Below are 18,793 nucleotides of genomic sequence, written 5' to 3'. Positions count from 1 at the left end.
ACTGTATTGGCCTTAATTTGATGAGGAGAGGAAGAAGTGAATAATCCCTTAATATATTTCCTATCACAAAATATTTTCTCCAATTCTTCAGACATATGGAGATGAAAAACGGGCACACCTTAGTCAATTTTTGCTTTTCAGTATCTTCGAGGCAAGCATCACAGAGGAACGATTCTATTAAACTTAGATTTTATAAAACCTTGCATTATCACAACTTCAGTTTTGGCCCAAAATTAGCCCACTCTCATGATAGACAAAAATATACTAAACAAGACGAATTAAACTGATTAATCCAATATTAAATGGATTAAAAAATAAAAGTTAAACCCAATTCTATTTTGAACTGAGAGGGACACAGTCAACTTGATATCTACTCAATTTAATACATAAACCTAACTTACACATCACTTTTCATCGAAAAATCTCAAAGCACTTTACAAGGGAGGGAGGTATTCTCCCAGTTGTACAGACTTGGAAACTGGGGCACAGAGGTGAAGTGACTCACCCAGGGTCACTCTGCAGGTCAGTGATAGAGTCAGGAAAAGAAACCAGCTTTCCTGAGCCCCAGTCTAGTGCCCCCTCGACTAGGCACATTTTACTTACTTTTTTAAGGCGACAAAGTTTAAAGTAAAAGAAGTGAGTTTCAGGTACTACACCTGTGCTTAAGTCGCCTACCAGTTTGTAGTTTTACCACTTCCCCCCCACTTTTAAAAAATGTTTTTTTCCTCTTGCTGTGTGAAAGTTACAAAAAGGAGAAAATTACTATACTGTGGAAAGAATGAAACTGGCTACACACACAGTCTTGTCAAAATATTGTTTATTATAGCACAGTAGCATCCACAATGTGCTAAGCACTGTACACACATTGAGGAAGACATATCCTACAACATGCACTTACATTTTAGAAAGAAAAAAAACAGACAAAGGATAAAGGCAGGCAACACAAGGAAAGTGTCAAGCTGAAGACTGACATCTTGTTTGTTACATTTTGTTTATATTTTGTTTTATTTATATTAAAACTAAAAAAAAGTTCTTCCTTACTCATTACTAAGGTTACGATTTAGTCACGGGTATTTTTAGTAAAAGTCACGGACAGGTCAAGGGCAATAAACAAAAATTCATGGCCCGTGACTTTTACTATAAATACCCGACTAAATCCGGTCGCAGAAAATCACAGAATCCTCAACTTCCTTGAGAGACACGAAGCCCTACTCATTACATTTAGTAATGTTGGGACCTACTTGTGACAACAGCAGCTAAATAATATTTCAGACAGAATTATGATTTTAAGTGAACAGTGTCCCTTTGTCTATGAAAGACGGAGGTATTAAATAACTTACCAAGACACATTTCTACATGTGTTGGAAATAGTTTAAAATTAATGTTGACAGTTAAAAATAGTAGGTTTCTGCAGTTAATGGCCACTCATGAGTCCAGTTAGTCTCATTCATTTAAATGGAAAACTGGCCCAGAGTGGAAGTGTGTTTTGCCATGAGACATTGCTACTTTTCAGCAGCCAGGACTTTATGCAATTAACATATGTACTCCTGACATGTTTAAATAGCATCAGCAAACACCCAACTTCAAGTGTTAAAGGAATAGAAAACAACTGAACTGAAAAATTAACTTACTAAACAGATTTCGGATACGACTGGCTCCAACACCAACGAACATCTCATCAAACTCTGACCCAGATGCGTAGTAGAATGGAACATCAGCTTCACCAGCCACAGCTCGTGCAAGAAGGGTCTTGCCTGTACCTGGTGGTCCAACTAACAAAATCCCTGAAGAAAGATTTATACCATCATAAACAAACTGTTATACAGTAGCTCTCTCATATCTTCCAAGCCTTTTAAAAAAAACCTTACAACTAGCTTCAATTATATCTTAATATTTAATTTCAAATATTGCTCAACCAAGATTTCAACATGGTTGCAGCATAGCAGGACTTAAGATTTACAGTTGATCTATTTATACTTTGATCCACATTTGAAGCATGGAAACAGCAGATCTGTAAATTTAAAAAGAAGCATACTGCCAAATAAAATCAGAAATCTAGATACAACAGTATACAATACTATCATTACTGAAATTCTACCAATGTCAACTTTTTGATAAATATATTTAGGAAAAATTGGAGTTCTATTAAACTTGCTCAACAGTGTTGCCCTTTCTTACACTTGAGAATTTTCCCCGTTTAAAAAACACAATCTACTATGTAGGTTGAGTCATGGTCCTGTGACTTGTTAAATTATCAATATGATCAACAATATGATCTCTATAAAGTAGGATGGGTCAATGAGACTCATTTAAACTTTATAGAAGATTTAAAGCCTGTCTATATGAATTAAAAAGAGAAAAACAAACAACCGTTTAAAACATAATTATAACCTTATTTCAAATGTCAGATGAAAATAATTTGACATAAACAGAGTACAAATTCCCTTTTCCCCTGTGTAAGTGAGCAATCAACTGCCATAAATGCCATAACTTAAGGCCAGTGTATATTAGACGATTGAGCCATTGTTGAAAATGGGTTTCAGTTATGAGTGCTTCTAACCTGTTACTGAAAACAGTTCAAGTGGCAGCGCAGATGTGGCAAGCCCATTTCACACCCCTGAGATTTGGTGGTGGTCAAACTCAAGACAAGTTCCAGCAAGTATTAGGTTTTACTTGCTGAAATGGTGGTAACCATTGTGTCCAGTCTAAACCATTTTCTATACCAGGTCATGGCAACAAGGAGAGGCAAGCCATTGTCAACAACTGTTCAATTTCCTAACAGACTAACTTTTAGGATGAAAAGAACCATTCCATTCTAGCCCACTAATTTCTTAAACTTTTTTTTTTTTTTAAAACTCATAGCCTTCCATTTTTTCCCCCAAGATTCTCATTTCTCACATTTGGGCTGAGACAACACAAGAGTTCTGGGGGAGTTTCAGCAAAAGTGGCTGAGCCCTTTTAAAGTTAGAGCATAAATATTGCTTCTTTTTTAAACATATTAAGATTCTTTTGTTAACTCAGGTGATTTTAAGCTATAAACATACCACAGATTTAACGCTCAATGAGCACAAGTGCCTTTGATACGATCAAAATTTTGTTCACATAGAGTTACAAGTGACAAAGACAAAACACATCTACCATAAACAATACCAATTTTTACTACTTAAAAAACCTAAGTTACCTGTCCTATCACAACGGGGTAGGTAGGACTCTTGGCGTGGTATAGATGATATATGCTACACTGTAGCTGTATAACACACTGGTGTAGTCTGAAAAGTCAAAATGGCTGAGAACTTAATATCTGGATGATGATAGATAGCAAAGCCCAGTAGGATTGAATCTAGTAATATTCTAAACAAAGAGTTTGCAACCATTCTGGTAGCTGTATCCATTGCTTCACACTGACTCAGACATTCAAGGCTTCAACGTGACACTTCAGGAATCTTATTTATATAAATTAGACAACATTCTTACCTTTTGGAAGTTTACCTCCCAGGACAGTAAATTTCTGTGGATTTTTCAAGAATTCTACAACTTCCTGTAATTCCTGCTTTGCTTCTTCCACCTACATATTAAAATATGCCAGGAAATGTGACAAAGTAGTTATCAAAATAGCTGCAATCTTTTATACAGTTACAAATAATCGTGGACAAAAAACGTGGAAGTAGTCCGTGCTAGGAACATGAGTAGGTATGTTCAGATTGCAGCAATTGCTCACACAAAACAATGGACTAGGAAAATGCATTAAATGCAGTGTAGACCTTAATGCTTCAAAAAGAAAGCATAATATTTTATATTGTCCTTACGATACAAAAAATAAAAACAACCAAATTCTATAACAAAGTGGAGTATTACTGAAGTTAATGCCAAAGTTTTCTCCAATGAGACTATCACAACTATTTATTTCAGATAATCAAAAATTTTTGCAGTAGAGATTAAACAGGAATTTAGAGTGCAGGCAAATAACTACCCATTGAAATAGCTCCCTATTAAGAAGATTAGGGGAATCAGAAACAAATGCCTTCTGGCGTTTTAAGCACCTAGAGTAGCCTTCTTCAGTGGTAATTCTGGCTTAGTAGAGACTGTGCTGTCCTTAAGCATTCATTCCCAACATCTGGTAATACTTGAAGCTTGTGGATGCAGACATGTCACTCACCACAGGGGCAACAAAAATATACTTATGCTTGGCTACTACAGTTTGAGAATGTTAGTTTGTGAAATAATCTATTCCAGGCACCAGGAAGATAGAACATACGCCACGGACTTCCCCCTCAACCCACGCTGCCTACGGAAAACAAAAATCAGTTGGCAGCTACTTACCTGGACTCTAAAACCTTGTTGCCTCTCTACTAACTATAGAACAATTTGGAAATGCAATGCTGGTCTTCACTTCCTTGCTTTTCTAGGTTTATGATTCATTCACAGTGCAGACCTAATTCTATCATTCTATAGCCAGTCCTATAAAAACAAGACTTTTAGCCATGGGCTACCACTTTTAGGAAATACCTGCAAGAACCCATAATTTATCAGGTTCTCAGTTTGGCAACAAGCGATCCACACAAAGCTAATTTTTTAACTTACCCCTTTAACATGTTCAAAGGTGACATTTTTCATCTGAATAGGATCAACTGCTGCATCAAGCCCAGATGTTGTCCGAAAGCGTACTGCAGGCAAACCAGAAGGGGGGATGTTTCAGTATACAAGATGCCATTTAATTCCAAGACTACATATATTATATTTTTAATGGATATGCACAGTTAATCTGCCTGTGTTATGCCATCCACATCTTTTTTTGGAGAGCAATGTTTCCATTTACAAGTGTCCAGCTATAATAAATATTTTAATAGCTTCATTTTGTAGAACAATTAAGGTTTAGATTTTTTCCACATATATTTAATAGCTATATGAGAGAGATTAACCAATTGCTTTTTGGTTCATTTTAGAGATCATTCCTCCACAGCTCAGGAAGAAGTCCTGTCTCCACAAAAAAAATATACATGGGTAGTTGTACAAACTTCCCCACAATGCCACAACAATGATTCTCACCTCTGTTCCAGAGGGATCACCCCTAAATATGGAACTGTAGTCCAATATTGACACATTCAGCCTTTGGCCATTCAGATGAGATAGCTAATAAGCATAAATTTATGATGGTGCTTTTGGCAACATAAGCACCTGGTCACTAGAAGCTAGGCGAGATCACATGAGAGCCACCAAATGGCAAGAAGTCTTTTTCTCACTACTGACCTGAATGAGAACAGATCGACCTAAATTCTGGGTCGCATTACTTATTCGGCTCCCTCCACCCTCATTTGCAAGAGTTTTATCAAGAAAGTCAAGAATTGACAGAGTATCAGAGTAAGAAAAAAAAATTACTTTACACATTTGTAGTTATCTTTTGAAGTGCTGAATGCAAAAGCAATAAATATTACTTAAAATTCCTTTGGTATTTTGAAACCAATCAAAATACAATAATCACAATACAAAGTACAATACACATTTTACTTAGTGTTCAACCTGAACACAAAGAAACTGAGTAAAGCGAAAGGTTAAAGGAATGAAAAGTTAACAAACCAGTATCAGAAAAGGAGCCTTTACCAGATAAAAATGGGGTTTTTGACAAGCCATAAATACCAAGCAGTAACAAAACAAGGAGAAAAAGACGTGTTCGTCTTAAGGAATCTGTAAAAGAAAAAAAAAATTTTTTAAATAGGAAGAAATAAACTACTTTCCAAAAAACAGAATGTGATGGTATTACGTTAAAGCAGCTTACCATTTGTTCTTTGCGTCAGTGCCTGTGCTTTCAAAAAGCCCTCAGCAAAACCAGTTTTAAATGCATCTTGATGAGCTTCAGGTACATTTTTTGTTTTCACTAACTTGTCTAAGCTTTCAACATCAGATCCTCGGTCTCTCAAAAGGAGTCCCTAAACATACATTGCATACTAATATTACTTTGTATTCATTTTGATAGAGAGCCAGTTTTCATGCAGAGCAAAAACGATAGTGAATTGGCTTCCTGACGTGTAAGTTTTTCAATGAGGAACTGTCAGACATTAGCAATATTCATTTGTTTTCAGTTTACAAAATGTTATACAGTAGAACCTCAGAGTTACAAACACCTTGGGAATGGAGGTTGTTTGTAACTCTGAAACGTTTGTAACTTGGAACAAAAATGTTATGGTTCTTCTTTCAAAAGTTTACAATTGAACATTGACTTAATACAGCTTTGAAACTTTACTACGCAGAAGAAAAATACTGCTTTTAACCATCTTGAAACAAGCACAGAAACAGGTTCCTTACCTTGTCAAATAATTTTTTTTTTTAAACTTTCCCCCCCTTTTTTTTTTTTAGTAGTTTGCCTTTAACACAATACTGTATTTGAGAGGTTTTGTTTTTGTTTTCATTTTTGTGTCTCTGCTGCCTGCTTGCATACTTCCGGTTCCAAATGAGGTGTGCAGTTGACTGGTCAGTTCATAACTCTGGTGTTTGTAAATCTGAGGTTCTACTATAAGGGGCATCCATGACAGAGTAGCTATTCCAATAACAAAATTTACTGGCTACTCCAAGATCTGGGTCACTGGGTTTACTGCATTAGATTTCTGCAAGTTAGCTTTAACTCAGGAAGACACCTCCTGTTCAGGTAAGCATGTTACCATGTTAAAAAGACATCAGCCACCAAAGTAGCTATTCTTAAAGCAGTAGCCAAGTTACAACTGCTATAGTACAAAAAAAGCACCATTTATAAGTGAAACCACTCACTGAATTTCTACATTTAGGAGTGCTTCACTGGTCTCCAAGATTATTTTGTAATTTATTTTAAAAATAAAGTCAGAAGCAAAATATTTTATTTTGGAATTAAAAATTTACTCTTTTAGGTTTTCAACCTGCTATCATTACAAGACGTAATAGATTTGGGGATCCTTATATCAGCAATAGTAAAGCAAGTCCTGGATGCAGGATTAAGGAGGGGGAAATGGAATCCTTTCAATTCATTCAAGTTATAAGATCTAGGAAGATTTTCCTTTCAATAAGTGAGAACATTACTGATTATTCAGTAATTAAATGTCATAAGTTAAGTCTTCAATTTCTTCACAGTAGTCATGATCTCAAAAATGTAGCTCTTTGTACTTGCCTTTACAAATGAAGGGGACACATTTTCTGTTTCTGCAAATCGTTCAGATGTCGACTGCAGACGTCTTGCTCTTGATTTCAAAGTCTTAAAACCCCGAGACTGTATGAAAACTTAAACAAAAACACTTTCCTTTAACATCATACTTCCTCTTTAAGCAGAGAAGGAATAAGGTTTGTCAAACAAATCAAGGTTACACCATATTTGTAGGTTCTTCCTCTGTCTTATTTCTCCAAAGCCTCTTACAAATGATACTCTTTGTTTTTATTATTTATGAAATATATAAGTGACTATACTAAAGGTGCTAGGTGACAAGAATAAATCACTAGTCATTTCAATTAGTCTTAAAGTTTTATCTGAGCCTTTGAATGGCTACACTCACTCCAAAAAGCCTCTTGCAACCCAAGCTCCCCATTTAATACTAAAATCGTTCTGAATCCCTCAGCATATTTAATTAAATGAACTGCAATCCTACTACAAAACCAAAGGAGAGCGACACAAGTTACATCTTAAGAAAGCTCACTAGCACTAATGTCAGATTGAATTTACTTATTTGACTTAAAAGATGAGGGGGTATAGGTCCTCTTCAATAACATAACTTAAGAATTTCACACCTTAAAGCAAGGTCTATTAATGATGTCATATTTATTGACTTTACCACGAAACCACGTTTCTAAAGATCTCTTCTGATTTAACACCCCAAAAACTCGTAAGAAAAGAAGGCCCTTAGGATGACTTTTTAAAAAAGTAAAGTACCAAATTCAAGTAAGTTTGCCAATATTTGCTGAATGCCCCCTTTACTCAAACTAAGTAGAATTTCCCAGGGGAAAAAAAAACATGATGTAAGTTAAAAACAAATTAACTGATCTCATGAGGTAGTTTCTTGCTTCATACCTGGCCAGCGCTGAAGGTCTGAACACACACGCTGGAGGGGACTAGGATGCTGTCTGTATAAGTAAGATGTGCGTAAAGTTCTAAAGACATCCATGAAACCTAGAAAAAAAGATTCAACAACATAAGCACGATTTCCATTTTAGGTACATGATATTTCACACTAGACTTTTTACTTAGACTAAGTTATTCTTAATTATGTTGAATCCAAATGTCTACTTTATTTATATCTGGTCACTTGAAGTTCCAGCACAGAATAATAAAGAAACCATTACTAACAACATATAGTGGGAATTACTGAATTTCCTCATTTTGGACACTCTCTCAGTACGCTAGAATCCTTTTAATTAGAACTTCCAGGTGAAAACAAATATTCCAGGTAAGACTCAGGATCCTGCAACTGCACAGGAAAATCCCAGTTAACTGGACTCTCACAGGATTTCTGTGTTGAGACTCATTTCGTGAATGGATTTAAAAATAAGGTATTTACAAAGCATTAAGACATTTTAAGACGACACTAAGAAATATTTGATTTGTTTAATAGTTGCAGTATAGCATGGAAGCAACAAGAAGTGGAAAAGGGACAACACAGCAGGAAATGCGTCAGCAAATACCATTTCAAAAATGTTACCTATTGTGAATAGATAGCATACCACAAGATGCCACATATCCATTGTTCAAAATAGCGCTACTCAGACTGAGGTTCACAAGCCACAAGTGACTCTTTAATGTGTTTTCTGCCGCTCTTTGCAACACATGATTTTAAAACAATGTGTGATTTAATTATTAAACAATCAGAATGCTTTTACTATATTATTTTATTGGTTAATAATACTTGGTCAGTCATTTTGCTGTGAGAATTTTACATATATAAAAATATATAGTAAATGAAACAATGAATTCACGCTACTGTGGCTCTTTGCAGTAGTGCTGAATGCTAATTTGGCTTCTGAACCACTGAGATCTGAGTATCGCTGGTTTAGTGTCATTGAAATGCATTGTACTGCTAAGAAACTGATTTCAACATCTCCATTAGGCAGGCTTCAAAGGTGGCACAGATATGGTCCACAAAATGATGATTCAGAGGACCATGAAGCCAAATATATATTTGTAAGCACATGTTCAAAGAAGATATTTACATAAATTGGTTAAATCTAAGGATTATTCTGGGCGATCTTCTTAAATGTAACTAAAGGGTATACTAAAATACAAAAAAAAAAAACTTACATTAATGAAACATTAAGGTAACATTTTAAATGCTCAAAAGCCTGGAAATGCAAAAGTTAGAGTTAAATGTACAACCTTAATTGTGCACCCTTGTGTGTGTGTGTGTGTGTATATATATTACTATACAATCTTTAATTATGAGCACATATATAAATGAAGTTGTAATAAGATGTAAGAGTAACAGCGAAAAGCAGTGTGAGCTGGCATCCCGCATAAGTGTTTACAATTGTGGAACTTTCAAAGCTTGTTGTCAGCAGTACTTCATTAACACAGCTAAATTAAAAACACACTCTGGTAAAGAAATTACACCTAAAACTCAGGAAAAGTTTTGTAATACTTAGGCTGATTCCACCTAATTCTTAATTTTGGTATCCAAAGCCCTTAGGCAACTTTACAAATCTTAGCCTTAAAGTTTAAGAAATAAGTAAGGATAAATCACTAAAAAGCTAACTAAACTTCTACATAAGATAGTAAAATATTTCATCTTGAATCCTGGTGGTTTATTTCAGTGACGTAAGGACATGCTGTTAAACAGAACTTCTACAATAAAATAAAATAAAATATATTCTGCTTTCAGCTGTTACAATGAGCTTGCTTCAGTCCTGAAGCAGTTTCTACTATTCTAGGATTTCTTTCCCCTACACTGGAGTTTTAGCAGCTCTTCAGCCTGTGGCAGGGCTCCTCTCCCACCAATAGCTCTACCCAGGGCACGTCTACACTATAAACTTAAGTTGACCTATGTTAAATAAACTTACAGCCACCACAACTGTGGTGGTTCATGTCCACACTGCCCTTCTGTCAGTGGTGCATGTCCTGGAGCGCTTCCACCAACTTAAGAGGGGCAATGTGAGGGGGTGAGAGCCAGGGCTCTCAGCTCCGCACACAGCTCGCCGCCAGGAGCCCAGCTCCTCCCTACCCCCTGCTGGAAATGGGGACGCCACACTGGGCTTCTCAGCTCCCTGCTCGGAGCCAGGAGCTGCACTGTGCTCCAGGCACAGAGCTCCCCCCTGGGTGCAGCCACGCTCCCAGTGGGGAGCAGGGAGTCAAAAGCCCAGGGGGGCAGCCCAGATGTGAGCAGGGAGCTGTGAACCCGGACGGCAGCCCAGCAGGGAGTGGGGAGCCAGGACCGCAGGACTCCCTGTGGGGAGCCTGGGCGGCAGCCTGAGCAACACCCTGGGTTGGAGCAGACTGGGCAGCAGCCGAGCTGGGAGCTGGCTTTCTTGTCAATTCACAGCTCAAGCAGAGCCTTGAAACTGACAATGACTGTCAATAGATGTAAGTAATACAGCGTCTACAGGGACACTGCGTCGCCCTAACTACACCAACGTAAGCTCTACACCTCTTGTGGAGGTACCATGTCAGTGTACTAGAGCACTTACATGGGCAGGAGCAAGGCTGTAATATGTACACTGACATAATTAGGTCAATGTAAGCTGCCTTACATCGACCTAATGCTGTTGTGTAAGACAGGCCTCTGTCACCCTAAGTGAAAAGATCAATCTTATGAACTGGACTTTCATAGCTCTGAAGACTCCCAAAAACCTTTGTAACGCTCCCCTTTCAACCGGGGACTTGTCTCTGCAAGTTATTTCTCCCATTTATACCAACTCAGGATGCAGTTCCTTTAGTACTTTTGTTCTGAGGCTAGCCTCGAGCTGATTTCCCTCTTCCTAGTCTCCCAACTGCTATGCTGTGGAGACAGCAATTTAGATACCAGTTAATTGCTTCCGCTGCTAGTGCAATCAGGACACTTCTACCAAGACCTTGCTTCTGCGGCAACATTCCTTTTGAATTTGGCAGAAGAGTCATATGATAAGGCCATCATCAAAAAAAAAAATGGGGGTGGGGGGGTTTAAAAGACACCCAGATTCTAGAGCCAGAAGGTACCACTAAGATCATCTAGTGTGAACTCCTACATAACACTGACCATAGAAATTCCCAAGTTCTTACATTATTTTCTGTAATGACACAGTTAGCAACACATACTAACAGTGAAGCCAATCTGAATTCCTTTTCAACTCATATCAACATTTCTGTATTTTAAAAGCTATAAAAATCCTTCAGAGAAAAGGAGAAGGACTTTATCTAGACTGACACATCATATTCAGAGACAGATACACTAGTAGTTACACTCAGTTTCTCCTTCCATTCACTGAGTTTAAGGCTTTGTCTGTGCTAAAAAAGGGAAAGTCGATCTAAGCCATGCAATTTGAGTTACATGAATAGCATAATTCAAATTGACGTAGCTTAGATCCACTTACCACGAGATGCACACTATGCTGTGTCGCTGTGAGATGCTCTCTCGTCGACTCCCCTTACTCTTCTCGATCTGGTGGAGTACCGGAGCCGAAGACCAAGCGACTGGCGGTCAATTTAGTGGGTCTTCACTAAACCTGCTAAATTGACCCCCAGTGGATCAATCGCTGCAGCCTTGATCCCAAGTTGTAGTGTAGACAAGCCCTAACTGGTAAATGAAACTAGCAGCTCAGTCCTGCCATCAGATAAGAGGGTTGCATTTGCCTCAATGTTAAGTTGATAAAATTAGCTACTACAGCTGAGCAGAATATCAGACTGAAGAAAAAAACTGAACTCTAAAATAACTAAGTCTCACAATCTGACTAAAACACTGAGCGTGACTGGAAATACACTATAAGATATTCAACAAACTCAGAGGAAAACTCTATAAATTATCTGTATAGCAAATGACACTGGTATTCTGACTGTTTTTTTCTATGGACAGTTCCAGTAGATTGTGGTTTAAAACAAACTAAGTAATTGTATAAAATAATGACCTATGGCTTGATTTACCATGGTTTCAGCTTGAAAATTTAAGTGTGACAGCTTTCACTAGTCCCATTTTTATTTCTGTTGAAATGGTAATACTGACATACCACCCCGGAACATACCATGTTTATTTTCAAAGAAGGACTGTGCAGAGATATAGGATGTATTCCACTGGGAAGAGATTTTGTTTTCTGTACAATAGCCAGGAAGCAACCTGTTCACTAGTTCATCGAGCTGGCTAACTTTCAAGTCGGACAATCCCAGATCTCTCAGATTCAGAACAGGCTGTAAAGCAATAAGAGAAGTATTCTAATATTTAATAACATCAGGTTTCAGAGTAGCAGCCATGTTAGTCCGTATTCGCAAAAAGAAAAGGAGTACTAGTGGCACCTTAGAGACTAACCAATTTATTTGAGCATGAGCTTTTGTGAGCTACAGCTCACTTCATCGGATGCACCCACGAAAGCTCATGCTCAGATAAACTGGTTAGTCTCTAAGGTGCCACTAGTACTCCTTTTCTTTTTTTAATAACATCAGGTCACCTCATGAAAAAAAAGTGGTAAGAAGGAGATATTTTCACAGAATTACTGATACAGCTTCAACTATCAGATTTTTAAAGAAGAAAGAATTTTAAAGTGAAAAACACATTTTAGGTGGAGAAAAATAGGAAGACTTAATTAAACTCTAAGAGAAAAATTAAACCAGTTATTGATATAAAATAAGCTTCTGTATATGCCATCCTGTGCGTATTAATCAGAGTGTGTGCTTGTTTGTTAATATATAGCCATTTGTCTGCTTAGTCCATGTTAAGAATGTTCTCTTCATATTTGAAAGCAAAGTAGATTGATTTAAGTCAAAGTGAATTAAATCACCAATTTTAGTCATGATTTAAGTCAGCAGTCAAGAAACCTTGATTTAAATTGTCAATTTTAAATCCTGTTTTGTATTTGTACTTCTCATTTTCCTAAAGAAAAAGTTGATTCTTATTAGTTGGTAATCACTGAAACATGTTGAACAGCAACCAGCTACAGCCTTAACACTAAATTTGGTGGTACTTTTTGCTACCAGGACGATACACATCTGTACACATTTAGGTAAGCAATTATACAGCTTAACATAAAAATTAAGAATGTGAATAATGTTATGTTAAAAAAAATGGTGAATGCCGCATTTCTAATTTATTGGATGATTGTTATCTTGCGATTTGTTTCAAGCTTTATTTGATGGAAACTGGTATTCAATTAAATGCACACAAATAACATTTCAAAGTTGTTTTATTAGTTAAAAACAACTACCTTAGATGTGCTGAATATATAGGAAAAAAGTTTATCAAAATATGTCTGGCATTTAAAACTGACTGGTTTATTAAACAAAGTATTAGCTGTAATTAGTGAACTGATTGTTTCTGGTCACCATGTCCTTCAAGATTTTATAATTAGTAGATCTCATCCTCTCATGCATAGTTTCTATTTATAGATTGGAAGAGTAAAACAAGCTTTTCTGCTTTTTCAACTCCCAATTATTTTCTTAACTTTCAATGAATTAGTCATTCAACTGAACTACTTGAATAAAACGTAAAAGAAAATATTTTCTCTGCACTCACAAAAGAGGCTATTGCTGTCAAAAGCTGGTTTAACACTTCAAACTCTGGCTCCAGGTGCTTACCCAGTGATTTCCCATCAGTTCAGTAGTCTGACTTTCATTAAAACTTTAGTAATCACATGTATTGCTTACTTTTTTTTTAAAAAATCTAACGTGAATTATTTTAATATATTACAGTAAATTCAGCTAACGTAATTTAATGTTAAATAACTTTATATTTGAAAAGATAGATTCAATATAAATTAAAAAAATCTGATTTTTATAAAAATATCTATTTTTATTCATGTTTTCTACTATTGTTCTGGTTTGAGCAGACAGATGCATTATTTTCCTGCCCCTCTCAGCATCCAGCATCTTTCTAATCTTTGAGATGTTGCTATTTTGTCAGAGAGAAGAAAAATCCCCCAAGAACGTGCAACAGCAGCTATCCACTAGTTAGAATGACTGAGGTGCAGAATCTTTTGCAATTTCTGGCTTTTTTGCCAGTCTTTTTTTTTTTTTTTTTTTTTTTGGGGGGGGGGGGGGGGGGAGTGGTGGGTGAGAAATTGAGGAAATGTGGATATTGGATATTTCACAGTCATTTTAAAAAATTACAGAAACTGAACAATTGTAGAAACCCAGATAAACAAGCTCTGATCGCTGTTTTGTATAATCACACTGAAGGGAAAGGGATTTTGTATTCATGGCTCAAGCACAGGGAGTCATGCCAGTGTTGGCAGTCAACGTACATATTACAAACTAGAATTTGGCTCTTTGCCTCATTTGTGCCTATTTGGGAGGGGGGGAGGAGAGAGACCTTATCCTATCAATCAAAATATTTACCCTTTTGTATGAGTAAAATGTTTCACTTGTTTTCTGATTAATTATGCATAAGCCAGTTAATATGACAAAAGTAGAACTGCAGAACACTGATCTTACACTAGCATCAGCTCAAAACCCATGATGTTCTACCTGGCAAAGCTGGATTCTTGATCAAGGCTGTCAAACATACATCCCATATGATGAACTCATGTAGCTCACACAAAACATCCATATTCTACAGCAGGGGTGGGCAAACTTTTTGGCCCGAGGGCCACATCGGGGTTGTGAAACGGTATGGTGGGCTGGGTAGGGAAGGCTGTGCCTCCTCAAACAGCCTGGCCCCTGCCCCAACTGGCCCCTTCAGAACCCCCGATCCATCCAACCCCCCCTGCTCCCTGTTATATCAAACATACTACACTAGCTGTAAGATAGCAAATTGTATGTAAATTTGACAATTTAAAAAAAAAAAAGAAAAATCTTCAGACCTCATTTAAATGTAAATATAATCCCGTCTCTCCGAAATTCTTATTACCTCACTGCTTTGAGCATCATGTTCTGGGGCTGTATCCCTCTGTAGAGACTGAATAGATGCTGTGCTGATAGAAGTAGCTGAGGTTTTTGGTGAATGGAAGGCATTGATGAGGTGACTCAGAGGAACTGTAACCTGGTAGAAATTAAAGATTAATGTAATCAATCACACTAACAGAATATAATGCCATACACGAATTTCCTTGTCAGTATTTAAATATCTAAATACATTCCCATCTCAGATACTGTATAAAATGATGATCTTATACAGTGCCTTCTAAGTTAAGTTCTCAACATGCTTTTTGAATTTTGCCTCTAAGGTACAAGGGGTAGATATCTCCATTTTACAGATGGGGACACAAAGAGTTAACGATCATCAGACAGTAAGAAAGCAAGACAGATTAAGTCACACTGGTAGTCTACCAAAGTAGGAAACAGAACCCAGGTCGCCTGATGTACAAAACAACATGTTAGATACTCAAACACAGAGTAGGGGGGAAAAATCAACTTTTAAGCAAAGAATGGACAGCCTCAATTTGCACTTAAGATACCCATTAGCCTTCTGTTAACTAAAAAATTCTCTTCTCACAAAATTTATCTTTTTATAAATTTCTTAATAACAATAGCAGATAAAGAAATTAGCTATTGCAAAACGAATCATGTTTTGCCACTTTTATTGTGATCCTGTCATTTGTTTGTTGTGTTAGTGATCAATGTATAGTGTGAGGTGCCATTGCAACCTCACCTGGGAGAGAATTGCCTAGGTATTATTGAAGCACACTTAGAAGACATTAAAGGGGCCCTTTCAAGAAAAATGTTGACCTCTGATATATTTTTGCAACTCTACTTATATCTTGGAGTTTATCCTTTCTGAAAAGTTTCTACAATTAGCATAGGTCTCTCTTTAGAAGAAATAATATATGTTAAAACATGTTGGTGTAACTTTTCTACTATTAATACTTTTTTAGATAATTTACAAGTGTTTGTTTTCTAAACCCACTTTAAATCTACTTATATATTTAGAAGTCTTGGATTTAGAAAACAACACAAAGATGATATAGGAAAGTAAAATGGTCTAATAGTAAATCACACAATGCCCTCTCCTAAACTTCTATTTTTGCAGGATTCTCCCTAACTCTGCCCAAAATTAAGTGAGAACAATTGCAATGCTTCTTTGGTTTCCAACTGCACAAATCAGTTTCTCTGAAGTCCTATTGTAGTTTAAGCTATGTTGTTAAGTTACTTAACTTCACTAACACTTTGGACCAATCTACACGATCACACCACACCACTTTATGGTCACAGAGTTCAGCCAAGTTTGATAGTTTGTTTATTCAATGTCTGAAGTATCCATACTACCAACGTGGTTGTTCAAAATTGTTATGTGGTTTCTTGTAACTGTATCAGTGCGTAGCCCACCAATTTACATACACAGATACCTAGGCAGGACGTGACCAATTAATGGCATATATCACTGGGACTAATATGCATGTAGGTACACCTGTTGCTAAGCTATACTAGTCCCAGTGGCCTAAGCCATTAATTGGTCCCGCCTTGCCTGAGGATTCATGCTGTGCCCTGGCACAAGTATAGGTAAGAATGATGGAAGAGGATAGGCAAGAGAGCTGGGAGAGAATATGACAAGTACTGCCATATCTGGGTGGCAGTGACCCAGGAAATAAGTAGTTCACAGTAAGTGGTCAGAACAGAAAGCAACTGCCAGTTTAAAAAAAAATTATACTTCCGATTTTTTCTCAGTATTATTATATCTTCTAAGATTAGTGTAACTGAAAAATCAGAGAAAAAATATTCTTTGGTTTCATTAAACAGCACTTTGTATAAAGTAAATTTCATTCTGTCTCCAGTCAATCTCCTGTTTGAGAGAGTCTTTCACATGCAGCAGAGCAAAGACATTTGAAAAGTAAATGTGATTACAGAACCATAAAAAAAAAAAAGCAAAGGAACCTAAAGACAAGAGAAATAAATGAACCTATTTTAAACAGACTAGATTTCAAGTTAAGTGTCCATTTAAATATTTAAGAGATTTATTCATTTAGCTGTGGTTGTCCAGGCTCCACAATGCATTGGTTCATCCTGTAAACAGGATCAGAGTGGTTTCTATCACACTAGAGCAGGTGTCCGCTAAACCAGGATTTGGAAGAAGCTCATTTCTCAAACAGAATCCCACAGCACATCCAATTTCCGACTATGTATTATATGGTAAAAGTATAATGCTCGTCTAATGGAATGTATGGAGGACACAAATAGTGAGGAGACTAGAGTGCCACAAAAGGATAATCTAGATATTTTATTTTCTTAGAGAAAGAGTTCAACTTTGCCTAATAAATACGTGCATTTATCTGAAATTTCGCTACAGTTTTAGATTTCACTGGTGTTCTAACTTCCATTTTCTCTTTCAGAATTTAGTTGTCCAGGAGATCCTGCTTAGGCAGCTTGCTTATAAGTGGGCTAAGTCTGGGCAATACAAAGTATATGTGCATCAACTGACTGGTTTAAACAAAAGTATTAATTTGTAAACTGGTAATCTATATAATAATGACTCTCTCTCCCCATTTGCTTCTCTTGCTGGACCAGAAATGTGGCCAGAATGCTGCATGTTCAACATTTTACAGATGTAGTTGAAATATTTTAAACGTAAAGTTTTATTTCTTTATAATGCACTGCGCTAATCTTATTAGTCAATTGTTTTCCCACCGAGCTGAGACTAGCCAAGTGATGCTTTGTTATCTCCCAGGTTTGCTAAAACTGGGAACTAGTATACCTAAAATCAGCAAAGTAAAGGATGAGGGAGAGGATCCTGGGAAAAGCTGAGGCCAGCTAAGTAACACCCCTGGGGAGAAAAAATTTTAATTCTGAAAAAACCAAAGAGGCCACTAGAGAAGTGCCAGTATGGTGTACAATCTAGTACTAGCTCAACTGAACCAGGGATGGGATATTTAAAAAGTCACACAAACAAAAGCTGAGGGCAGACCCAAGCCTGAGAGTTTTCAGAGAGCCTTACACATTGTACTTTTAACATAACTGACATTTTCTGTTTGGTTTAATCTTAAAATCTCTACTCTTACATTCTGTGTGAATAGGACAAATAATCATGCCAGTATTATTGATTACTAGCATTTGTTACAAAAGTAGTACTTCTCTATGTAAACTGGGGAAGATTTATAACTATGTTAGTAAACCATATTGTAGCCCAAGCAAGAAAAAAATAATAGTGTAACACCCATGCATCTAACCAGGGCAGGGAATTGGGCCTAATCAGGAAGGGAATAAGGAATGCTAAGGGACAAGACATGTGTAGACTCTATTATACTGCATCAGAATCTGGAATGTAAAAAAGGCAGTAAGCTGCACATTTATCAGAAGTTTAGGTGTTGTCAGAAGCTGAGATCCAATCAAGGATGACTATGTGTATTATGTAGGTCTCTCTCTTAGGTATTTATATGGCCTCCAATTACTGTGGCATATAAGCAACCCACAATTTTTAATATACAACACAACACCCATGTGACGCAGGGCTGTGCTAACATCCACATTTTGCAAATGGGAAAACCAGGCACAGAGAAACCGACTTTTAAAGGTTGCTCAAAAGTCTGTGACCAAGCAGGGATTTGACCCGAAGTTTCCCAGGCGAGCACTCTAACCACTGTGCTAGTCTATTGTATCACACACCTCCTTCCTCCCACCGTTGACACATGAAGTGACAGAGCCCAGGAAGTGTCACAATCTCCTTTGTCAGCTCAGAAAGGAGAGGGAGAGAGAGAGAGAGAAAGAAACTCCCTAGCCGAGCCACCAGGGGGGAGAGAACTCGAG

At 37.0% G+C, this 18,793-nt stretch overlaps 1 protein-coding gene across 2 annotated transcripts in view; it reads right to left on the bottom strand.

Annotated features, from left to right (window-relative positions):
* YME1L1 (YME1 like 1 ATPase) overlaps positions 1–18,793 on the bottom strand; it is a 32,057-nt gene that overhangs the window by 12,457 nt on the left and 807 nt on the right. Inside the window, exons 2-10 of one of the 2 annotated variants that reach the window (XM_007058497.4) lie at positions 14,967–15,098; positions 12,154–12,316; positions 8,024–8,122; positions 7,133–7,242; positions 5,774–5,924; positions 5,599–5,682; positions 4,582–4,664; positions 3,475–3,565; positions 1,632–1,784 (exon numbers count right to left, since the gene is read on the bottom strand). In XM_007058497.4, coding sequence (XP_007058559.1) covers positions 1,632–1,784; positions 3,475–3,565; positions 4,582–4,664; positions 5,599–5,682; positions 5,774–5,924; positions 7,133–7,242; positions 8,024–8,122; positions 12,154–12,316; positions 14,967–15,098 — 1,066 coding nt within the window. Of the gene's footprint in view, positions 1–1,631; positions 1,785–3,474; positions 3,566–4,581; positions 4,665–5,574; positions 5,683–5,773; positions 5,925–7,132; positions 7,243–8,023; positions 8,123–12,153; positions 12,317–14,966; positions 15,099–18,793 lie in introns of both variants that reach the window. The other variant, XM_037890890.2, reaches the window with a different exon arrangement.

This window comes from Chelonia mydas, chromosome 2 (assembly GCF_015237465.2).
Source record: "Chelonia mydas isolate rCheMyd1 chromosome 2, rCheMyd1.pri.v2, whole genome shotgun sequence".
NCBI classification, from domain to species: domain Eukaryota; kingdom Metazoa; phylum Chordata; order Testudines; family Cheloniidae; genus Chelonia; species Chelonia mydas.
This window is presented reverse-complemented; position numbering and strand designations above follow the sequence as displayed.